The 11,975-nt window shown below is 41.9% G+C and overlaps 1 protein-coding gene across 1 annotated transcript; it reads right to left on the reverse strand.

Moving 5' to 3' along the window:
* Positions 1-1,574: 1,574 nt before the first annotated feature.
* LOC311132768 (transmembrane protein 106B-like) lies at positions 1,575-10,794 on the reverse strand. Its single transcript, XM_084166071.1, has 8 exons — positions 10,706-10,794; positions 9,637-9,828; positions 6,738-6,801; positions 6,208-6,367; positions 5,056-5,196; positions 4,739-4,788; positions 4,082-4,135; positions 1,575-3,763 (listed from the first exon to the last, which is right to left on the reverse strand). The coding sequence occupies exons 2-8, from the start codon at positions 9,818-9,820 to the stop codon at positions 3,622-3,624; spliced, it is 795 nt and encodes a 264-aa protein (XP_084022197.1). The 5' UTR covers positions 9,821-9,828; positions 10,706-10,794; the 3' UTR covers positions 1,575-3,621.
* Positions 10,795-11,975: the final 1,181 nt, after the last annotated feature.

Consider the following 11,975-nt stretch of genomic DNA (forward strand, 5'->3'; position numbering starts at 1 on the left):
TTCTGCAAGGAGGTCTTCCTCGTCATTGCCCTCTGCTGGTAGGTAGAATAACTGCTCCAGTTCAGGTCCAATGGCCTGCGTCTCTAGCAGAGATGAGGATATGTCAGATTGCTGAAAGTCTCCAGTGTCTCGGTTTAGTCGGTTAACCCGGTTTCGGCTCCTACTTTTCACTGTTGCTTTTTTTCCTTTACTCACTGCTGTCTTTCTCCCCATTTGATTCACATGTTGGTCAGACTCACTGTCAGTATCTGTTAGTCCCTTAGTACCTGTCTCATCCACCACCTCCACCCCATCTTTCCTCAGCAGTGACATTATCTTCTTGTACTTCTCTGTAGTGCTGTGTTCTTGGCTGGTCCAATCAAAGCTGCCATCTGGGTTCCTCTGTTTAGGTGCAGCATGCTTCTTCTTCTGTTTCTTTCTCTTCTTCTTGTGTGGCTCAGAAGACTCCGAACTCTGGCTCGAGTCTAAAACGTCCTGATGCTGGCTTGTCTCTGGTGTTTCAACAGGGCCCATGGGAATAGTCTCCCCTTGTATCTCTGAAGTGGTCAAGGCCAGCTGGTGAGGTGGGGGACCCTGGTACACAGGAAGACTGTGCCAGGAGGCCAATGGTGCTGCGTGGTACACCTGGTATACCCCACCTGCACGGTAAGGGGCAGGGGCAGCATTGTTCACAAGTAATGTCACTGCTGATCCTGCATACACAAAATGCAAAAATAAACTACAATATGTGTAATATACAATACTATTCGCAGAGACATTATTTTCATATTTGCTGTCAAAGCGAAGGACCCAACTTGACACACACACCACAGGCTGGGAGCAGCACAGGGTCAGCTGGCGGTAAGTGCTTTGCCCAAGGGCACAAAAGCACTGGGTATAGAACATAGAAAATTTAAGCCAGCTACTCTCTGGCTGCAAATTCCTCCAGATTTCCCTGTCCGCCCTGGGATTCAAACTCTGGTTACTAGCCTGGTCCAGGATCTATTGGTGCTCTTGCTCCATTGCTGTCGTTGTCAAGCCAAACAACATTGAGGCCACAGCCATGTTATGGCTCATCTGACAGTGTACAAGTCATTTAGGATACAACACGTTTGCATCAACAACATGTCATCAGTAATATCAACTTACCATGTTCTAGCTGAAAGGCAAAAGGAAGATCACCTTCCAAATCAGGCTGAAAGTGCATGGTTACCAATGTACCTTCAGCCACCTAGTGAAATTAAAAAATGTGCCAAATGCCGCCGAAACAGGCTATATATGCAGACAGGTGTTTATGACGTCACATATGGTGTTTATGATGTAAAAACTGTCCCCACTGGCTGTCAACTGTCCCCATGGCAACATTGCGTGAGATCAGCTTTGCTCAGGAGACAACAGTTTTGCAAACATGCATAGAATCAAAATTACCAGTATAATTCCAATTCTATGGGTTCATAAGCGCATTGTGAGTGAATTGTGATGTCACACTGATTCATGTGTTAATTTGCATGTGAGTGTTCCATTTCTTACCAGTTCCTCTGAGGTTGATTAAATAAGAGGCATGAACAAAGACAAGAAAATACAAGATAGACAAATGAGATGTCGAGAACTTTATTCACGCTTTCAGAAAGAAAGGGTAACAGCACAACAAAACTAGGTAGGACAAATCTTGATCCAACCACTTAGAATTTATCATGATGAAAAGCAAATAATTAAAACAAAACACACACCAACTACATGTACACTTAAAAATTGACAAAAAAATCTAGTCAAACACAGTTGTTGATCAAAATAATTTCAGTACCCAACAGCAGTAGACATTCGGAAAGAACAACCTCATCAGCTCATCAAACAACTCTTCTAGTTTGTGTCAGTAGTATTGCAAGACTTCACTCATTCCTAACATTCAATCAAAAGCTGACCCCTCTTCCATACAAGATTAAGGTGCTTGATTAGGAACAAATGACTGTACATATGTTAATAGTTGTGCTCTACGATAATCTAGGAAACTGCTAATTAAATAACTGCAAACTACACGGTTTGAGTATTCATTAAGAAATTCAAGAGATAGATATAGATATATATATATATATATATATATGAGGGTAGTTTCTATTCATTTGAGTTGTATGTTTCAAAAGGTTTTCCACAATGTAGGTAGGAATCATATTACAAACGTGGTATTAAAAACAGGTTTTCATTAAATCTAGGTAGTTCTACAAACTCTTCAACTGAGTTTGATATGCAGGGAAGTCATTTATCAAAAACGTACAAAGTCCCTTGCAGGTTATCCTCTTTATGCGTGTCATGAAAATTTGAAGATGGATCCGATGGAATGTAAAAAATAAGTTGGTCAAAATCAAAATCAGCAGTAGGTAGGTATCACAAAACATGATAAAAAAAAAAAAAATCAAATTCAAATTCATGTCAACTGATCACACATTAACACTGGAGATGGATCACCCAACAGAGGGTAATATTAGTAAACTGGTACAAATCCACAATTGTACAGAGCCCTCTAGAGGAGAGCCCGGTCATTACAAGCTTATACACATCAGAACTGCCACATTCTGGCTTCACCCCAAATGCCACCCTATTCCCTACACCAGGGGTTTTCAACTCTTACCCTATGAGGTCCGGAGCCTGCTGATTTTCTGTTCTACCTGATAATTAAATTGCACACACCTGGTGTCCCAGGTCTAAATCAGTCCCTGATTAGACGGGAACGATGAAAAGACGCAGTGGCACTGGCTTCCAGGTCCAGAGTTTAGCTTGAGGGCCCTAAATAGTGCACTACCTTTGGCCAGAGTCCTAGTAGTGTGTTCTATAGAGAATGGTGTCATTTCAGACTCAGCTCACTGTGCCTCCAAGTTGTGACTTATCAGCAGAATGAAATAATAGACTAGATTAATCTGTCATAATAATACACATTATTAATGTGTTACGTGAGGTTTGACTTTGAGAATAGTATACTGGTCCCAGATCTGTTGGTTCAACTCCTTCGACTATCATACAGATACAGATTTGAGACCAGATTACTGAGAGAACTCTTCCGGAGGTTATCCTCATCCATAGAATGAGGATTATTACTTCATATACATTTACAGTTCAAGTGGTTTAGAAGAGTGTGGAGTGGCATTGTAACATTTTACATTAACACAATGGAGGTTGAATTTGAAAAGCATTAATAAAGTGCATAATGGATAGGTACTGAAATATTATGGTACTTAGTGTTTTTTAGACATTAAAATCATTATTTTCGTCAGTAGACACATTTTTCCCTCCACTGCACATCTGGCATATACTCCCAACACATTGGTGAGCTAACACAAAAATGCATGACATCTACAGTGGGGTGTTCATCAGTAGATGAGTGGTGGAGGAAGAGGAGGGAGAAACACAGTGAACCATCTATGGCTGGGGTGGCCAACCCTCCTCTGGAGAACTACTGGGTGCAAACGCTTATCCCTGCTCGAACATTCCTTATTCAACAGACCAGCTGTGTTGGAGAAGGGCTGGAGAAAAAGCTTAAACAATCAGTAGCTCTCCAGGTTTGCCAGATCCCCGATTTAAGACTAGCTTCCAAGGACCCTCTCCAGGAACGGGCTCAGGTCAGGTAGGGCAAGGGGGCATCAGGGGGGGTTACTCTGGGGGAATTGGGGCATTAGACACCTTGGGCTGTGCCCCCCTCACAGTGGTGGTGTTACCTCCACAGTCTACATACTGGTACATCTCCTGAGTGACCTGCTCCATGTGGCCAAAGTACATCGTCGTCACCGTCACCCTGGAAACAACAAGATGATTTAATTGAATTCAATAACTTTTTTGTACCCTTTAGGACAGGCATGAGATCAGATCAAGTCAATATAGAAAAATACAAAGAGGATATTGGTTGGATTTGGGATTAGGTCAATTTCCATTCTGTATGAATAGAGGACGGTATCAGAAAATATCCTTATTAATAAGGGGAGGTCATTAACCACACAGAACAAGGTTGACTAACTGTTCTGAGTGCATTAATACGCATTACATGGGAGAATGGAAGCCAGGCTTCGGTGGTTCTGTGTGAATGATTAAAGGGAGGTGTGCAGAGAGTACTTACTGCATCATGACAACGATGTTATGCACCTTTATGGTCTGCAGGCTGCAGTAATCACTAGGACATAGAGGAACAGACACTTCAGTCAGACAATGTGTCCACCAGCCGGCTCTTACTCTGTCGAACCGTCTGGTTTCACTGTGTTTCAGAAAGGGACTTGAATGGAGCCTATGGCTGGAGTGGGAAAAGGTCCCGCTGGATTTTCATTGGCTGATCTCAGTCCATCACCATCTAGCGTAACTCTTGAACCTCCCCTCTACATTGTGGATTTCAAAGCGGGAGCAGCGCAAGTGATAAGCTAAACAATGAACGAAGGGAGTTCGGGAAATTGGAAAGTATGCACCGAAGAATTCGTTTTCACATATAAACGTTATATGCCCATTTATATTTATTGCCGATTTTCTGCATTTTCAAAGTCCCATCTAATCCAGCTGTGGCAGGCTGTCCCTCTCCCACCTCTATTTTAACGTGCCCCTTTCAAGTCTGCCTTTGTTCCACACTGTTTGCAGGCTCTACATGAGCCTGGGGACGAGGTTAAGCACACTCAATCTGTACTCCCATATGATTTATTGAAACAAAGTCTTGAGCATTAGGTCTTTATCAGGTTCAGTGTTCTCATAAAGCTATGTGCTGTGCTGGGGTGTGCTGTGTTGTACTTACTACATGTAGCTCATCTCATCTGCTATAATGGTGGGAACCATGTAGTCAACCTGGGAACAACACACAGGGTTATGATCAAAAAGGTGACTAGGGGAAAGAGTGCTTGAAGTGCCAAAATACATAATGTGACAAGTTGAGCGAAGTAGGACCAGGAATAGGGGTCTGAGTCTACTGAACAAAACAGCTATGGCTTGATGGGTCTTGAATTTAGTGAAACTGGAGTTTCTGCTGCATGTCCAATAATGATGACAGAGTTGTAACCACGCTATTCCAGCGTTGTTAACATGCGGTTACCATGTTATTACAGAGTTGTGTACCTGCTCCATGCCCAGAGGACTGATAGCAGTGATGTAATTGATACGGGACTTCCCGATCACCGTCTTGGAGAACTGGACCTGGGCTGAGATGTTGGACACCTCTACACTGTAGTAGTTGTTATTGGTGATGTTCAGAGTGTTCTGGAAGGAAGAATAATATTTTACTGTCATTTTATGATCACAGAAATTAGTATTTGGGGCTTTTAACCTTACCCTCAGAGAAACACACAAACCCTGAGCAGTTTGAAGCCAGAGTTAGCCAGTGCGGCAACCCTGAAGCAGTTTAGGAGTTAAGTGCCTTGCTCAAGGAATCAAATTGCAGGGAATTTGGTATTTGATTACGATCCCCATTAGCTGTTGCAAAAGCTGCAGATACTCTTCCTGGGGTCCACACAAAACATGACATAATACAAAACATTATTAGACAGCTCAAGGCTTTTAAAGGCACACGTAGCCTACATATCAATACATACAACACTGCTTTGCTTTATCTTGGCCAGGTCGCAGTTGTAAATGAGAACTTGTTCTCAACTGGCTTACCTGGTTAAATAAAGGTGAAATAAATAAATAAATAAAAAATACACACAAACTATCTAGGTCAAATAGGGGAGAGGCGTTGTGCCGTGAGGCGTTGCTTTATCTGTTTTTTGAAACCAGGTTTGCTGTTTATTTGAGCAATATGAGATGGAACGGAGTTCCATGCAATAATGGCTCTATATAATACTGTACACTTTCTTGAATTTGTTCTGGATTTGGGGACTGAAAAGACCCGTGGTGGCATGTCTGGTGGGGTAAGTGTGTGTGTCAGAGCTGTGTGCAAGTTGACTATGCAAACAGTTTGGGATTTTCAACACATTAATGTTTCTTATAAAAAGAAGAAGTGATGCAGTCAGTCTCTCCTCAACTCTTAGCCAAGCCATGCATAATATTTATAATGAAGAGCAAGACGTGCCGCTCTGTTTTGGGCCAGCTGCAGCTTCGGAATGGCAGGATACCTAGAATCCCACAACATTTGTGACCAAACTCATATGCCCAAACATGGCCTACTTTCAGAGCAAAGTACAGGTTGATAAGGAAAAGCAGACTCCTCCTGTGACTGTCCACATTGTGACCCAAATCATCATGTGGTTATACCAGAGGAGAGGTGCTCACCGTCACATTGAGATAGACAATCCTCTTGTCCTCGTCGTAGGTGACGAAGATAGACTTGACGCCCACGTAGGAGACGTCTATGGTACGAGGGAACAGGAAGAAGACAGCCAGGCTGGACAGCAGCAGACACACAGCCACCGAGGCCGTCACATACAGCTTTCTGTGGAGAGGAGGGAGAACAAAGGCAGGGTCAGAAGTTAAATAGCAGTTTGACAAATGCAGGGTACAAAGAATATTGTAACAAGAAAGTAATAGCTACTTGCACAGTCGCATCGGAAAACATTATTGTGACGTTTATCCTAGTGGGGCGGCAGGTAGCTTAGTGGGTAAGAGCGTTGTGCCAGTAACCGAAAGGTCGCTGGTTCTAATCCCCGAGCCGACTAGGTGAAAAATCTGTCGATGTGCCCTTAAGCAAGGCACTTAACCCTAATTGCTCCTGTAAGTCGCTCTGGATAAGAGAGTCTGCTAAATGACTAAAATGTAAATGTAAATGTAAGCTAGAGATACCAACCCAACAACATTCCACTTACGTTCTCCTAGGCCTGAGTCTCTGGTCACTGTATGGGATCAACGCCACCAGCTGGTTCTCTTGGCCTGCGTAATGCAAGGAAACATTTAAAACACTTAGGCTAATCATCTGACATAACTACAGCACAATATTACAGCAACACTAGGGATGTAACGATCCACCGATAGGCATCAGTCCCTGGTTCAACTGTTTAAGATACGTGTGCATCGGTTCACAGGAGCCTAAACCGATCCAAATGTGGCATGAATCAGTCAGAAATTCTATTCAAACGTTACAAACCGCCGGTTCACAAATTTTTTTTACTCATATAATTTAATTTCCCCTCTACGAAAATACCTCAACATTTTTTGTGACTGAATTGATGCATCCTCTCCTTCAGTAGCTATCGAACTAAGCATGTAAATGCATATGACAGTCATTGATCTCCATGTCAGATAACAACTGCACGCACAGAGTGCAGCTGGTCGCGCCAACGAGAGCCTATCCCTGATCTAATATCTGCGCAGCACCTTCAGCATTCAAATTATTGTAAAATGGCTTTGGCAATGTAAAATCATAGGCTTCATTAGTTGGGTGAATTTTTCGATTGCCAGGTTCACCATAAAATAGTTTTGCTTTAAATAGTCAGTGCATTTGGTCATTTTTACATGAACAGGATGAAGTTGTAATTTCATAACAAGGACAGCAATCATTTTTGCGAGCTGCACTCTAGGCCTATGGTCGGAGCGGGAGAAGAGCAGCTCTCCTCTGTAAAGTTCTAAACGGTCAAAACCATTCGCTTTTGAGATGGGTGAAATCCAAAGCTGTGCTATATTAATTCATAGCAAGAGCCTGATCGACAAATAATTTCACAGATATTATTGGCAAATATTGGTATTTTACCAATTTATTGATATCGGCCGCCAATAATTCCACCGATATTCGATAAATAGGATGAAAAGGGCATATATATATTTTTTAAATTTATCATTAAGGATAGGAGGCTCAAAGAAGAGGTTACCACAGGATAGCGGTAAGTCACTTTCTCAGCAAAACCTCTCACAGAGATAGCCTGGTTCCAAATAGGCATGTGCTTCAGGGAAGAGAACAGAGCTGTGAAGTAGCACAGTCAAGTTATTTGTCATAGAGCCCTGAAGGAGTGACTTCACAGCTGCAGTGTTTTTCCTATAAAACCCAGGGGTTATTACTTGACTGTGCCTGGTGCGTGCATGTTTGTGTTCATGTTGTGTCAGAATCTGTGTGTGGGTTTGGGTGTGTGTTTTCATCATGTGTTCAATCATATGGTGTTCCTAGGTGGGGGTTGATGCTGGCCCTCAGATCTTCTCCTATGCTATTTGCACTTATGCCACAGCCTCGGGGGGAAAAACTCAAGAAAATAGTTTATTCTCCATAAGATTTGTTTCATTAAATTGTGAAATAATCAATGGCTGTTGTGAATATAGGTACATTATGATTCTTGGCATTATGACAATAGTCAAAGGAGTGGGACTGCAAGTTCCAACAGAATCACCTATATTCACAACAGCCCTATTGTCCTGAGAGTTTTTCCCAAGGCTACAAAGCGGCACACGGTACCCTTAGTTTTGACACACAAAACAGAAAATCATTTGAATTTTGGAACTAATGTTCCTACAGCATGTCATCACACCCACCAGTGGAGAGAGCCTGCTCTAGCCATTGGTTTTAGGTGGTTTGAACAACCAACTGATATACTATAAACTTAGCACCCGACTGATATGTAGTTTCACCGATATTATCGGTTGATATTGGCCTTTTACTGGAATATATCCATGTCGGCCGATAATAAGATGACAAAGGGAATCTCATGCTTATCTGAACACTTGCAGCCCATATCATGACATGTCATTATTGTCACAATGTAAGAAATTAACATTTGAAGCACATTTCTTGGACAATTGCTCTTTTGGATGGCAATTTATGAGAACAGTGTGAAAAAAAAGTCACTTTTTCATTTCCCCACCGTAAAAACAGCAGGATATATCGGCAGATATATATCGGTAAGTTTTGTCCTCCCATAAAATCTTAGCTAGTCATAGCTAAGTTCTACAGATAAATATAGACATATTCCTTAAAACACTATCTGATAAAATGACAAGTTAATCAGTGGATGATGGGGATTTTCAGATACAAAGTGAGGGGGACAAAAAGCATATTGCTATTGGTAAATGCTCAGTCTACCCTATGGCTCAGCCCAGGAGCCTACACACAGCATATACATCATTCTCTCTCTTACACACACACACACACACACACACACACACACACACACACACACGTCATCTCAGACAGATCCAGCTCAGAAAGGCCCAGCAGTATCAGATTTTAAATTTTACCGAATCGCATCGATTCATTCCACTTATCAAACCGAATCGCACTGAACCTTTTCAAACTAAAAGTATCGTTCCTGTATTGTGTCAGAGCCAATGTACCTAGCTAGATACGTATCGAATCGTGCTTGAAAGAAGAGATTCACATCCCTAAGCAATACTGTACAACATTATTATCCCTCAGAGGGGAAATTCACCAGGCTCCGGGGATAAAATAATATAGTGAGTCTACGGGCAAAGCATGAGTTATTCATTCAGCCATTGGTCTCATTCCCTCAAGCCCACAGAGTGAGTCAGAGTCACACCATTCATTATCCACAAGAGAGCACCTTTGTGGTTTTCCATACACATCATAACACTTCAACTGCAGTCTGACTATGACACTGAACAGAACAAAACTCTTACCCAGTCATATTCATTCAAATGGTATAGCATCTTAACCAAGTTATCTGGGACCAGGCTAGTAGTAGTCTCAACTCCTCCTGTTTACCTCTAGGTATCCTGTCTCTACCCTGACAGTGAACTCTACATAAGTATGCATGTGGTGCTCACCTCTAGGTATCCTCCCAGTGCCCTGGCAGCTGGGACATGTGACGCTGTCCCGGCCTGTGAACTCTACGTAGGGGAACTGGGACACATCCTCTCTCTTCCCATCATCCTCCTGGGTGTCGGTCAGGCTGTCCTGGGAGTCTTCGTGGCATGCCTGCTTGGGCAGGAGGGAAAGGGCCTTCCCCATGGTCACGCCTGGAGGAGAGGGTCAGAGGTTACAGGTTGCTGTTTGTTTGTCATGTTTTTAAAAAAATACATTTATACCGAAATGCCAAGACAATAAAAGCGTTTTAAATCATTACGTTTATCTTTCCGTTTTCTTCAAGAGTACTTTGATGGGAAAAGTCCCAAAATAAATGTTTCGTTTAGTAAGTGATGGCGTTCATCCCTATATGTTGTCTTACTGGATGCCTTTTAGAGCAGGGCTGGAGGAAAAAGCCTGTACTGTACACCCAGCAGTAGCTCTCCAGGAGGAGGGTTGGCCAACCAATGCAATACTTGTAGCTATACATCAATCAGGATTTGACAAAACTAGAAGTTAGCTAGCTATCTAGACATTGATTGGGTAACATTGGCAGGCTGGCTTCTTCAAGTCAACAAGAAATTGCCAAATAACAAGGTCTATAGCTAGATACAGGTTCAATACAATGATATCAAGGGAACCTAGCTAGATAAGCTTGCTAACATGATAACTGGCTTTGGCTAACAAACGGGAAAGTTAATCTTTGTTTAATTCACTGCTCCACTCCACTCATCATGCCAAGTATGCTAACTAGCTAGTTAGCTATATGGCATTGTCATTAATTGAGATTCCTCATCGGTTAGCAAGAGTCATTTGACTGTCGACTGGTTTGTAAACTAGCTAGTAAATCAACTATCATAACATAAGCTGGCTAATTAGCTAGCGAAAATGGCAGCAAAAGGATAACGTTAGCAGGCTAGCTAACGATAGCAACTGCTAGCTAGCATCAGCACAGCAGGCCAGTCTTGTTTGCTATATGCGCTGGAATAAAATGTATAACAGTATACTAGCTATTTTACGGTGAAATGAAATTATTATTGTCCGTCTTACCAGAAAACAAGTTGTTTTTTTCCTAGCAATCGTTTTAGGTTATGCAGGTCTTGTTCATCTATCAAACAACCTGACATGCGCAGTGCGTTTGGGATGATGACGTTCTTGTCAGCTGATGAGTAGTCAGAAAATAAATACAAGTTTTGGTCACCTCGGACAACGGGACATAGCTAGAAGGGATCAAGATTCTGTCAAATTAATGCGTTTTAGCTAACTCTAACCCTAACCTAATTATCCTAACAGCTACGTTAACTCTCCTAACCTGCTGTGTAAATTCTCCTAACCTGCTACGAAAAGTCAAATCTGACAAAAGCTGGATCCCTTCTAGCCATGACCCTGTCAACGCCTACAATAAACAATACAAATCCACAATTTAGCGCGCGAGGCTACAAAGTACTTTTTTAACCGCGACGGATTGTACATGTCGATTGATCCTCGCACTAAATTGAAAGACATAGCAAAACAGTACAAGAAAGTACTTCTGCAGGTCCTTGTAACACGTTTTTTGAAGTAAGAATGTGAAAAAGAAGTACTAAGCTATTTCAGGCATTTCTATGACTAAGACATGTCCTCCAAACAATCAGCAAATTATCTTCAATTATCGCAACAATTGTAGGCCTACTAATTTGAAATGTTCATATTCTTGCAAACAAAATCTGTAGGAATTCATGAGCTGCAGTTCTGTTTCTATCCACATGATGGCAGTGGCATTTAGTGTTTGAAATCCACCCACCACCGCCTAATGTACTAATTTACTGTGATACGTGTTTTGATTGTGCAACAATAATCTTATAGGCCTATATCTTCTGGAAACATGTGGCTTTTAATCCCTGTTATATCAATGCTTAACCAGCCTCATTCCTTTGTCATCAGCTGGATATCACCCAGATAGTACAGCATTGATTAGCATACAGCCCGCCACACCCTTATAAAGAGCATATCTTTCCATTTCCATTTACATTATTTAGCAGACACTCTTATCCAGAGCGACTTACAGGAGCAATTAGGGTTAAGTGCCTTGCTCAAGGGCACATCAACAGATTTTTCACCTAGTTGGCTCGGGGATTAGAACCAGTGACCTTTCGGTTACTGGCACAACGCTCTTAACCACTAAGCTACCTGCTAGTGTTATACTAGTCAAATGAGATATAAAAAAAAGTTTATTCTTGACTTAAGTAATATACCAAATAAGAAAATATATAGTAAAACTATTAATAGGGGCTGCATTCCTCATAGGAGTGAAATGTACAAAGCAGTTGGGCTTAACTAA

This window comes from Coregonus lavaretus (assembly GCF_964263955.1).
Source record: "Coregonus lavaretus genome assembly, chromosome: 7".
NCBI lineage: Eukaryota > Metazoa > Chordata > Actinopteri > Salmoniformes > Salmonidae > Coregonus > Coregonus lavaretus.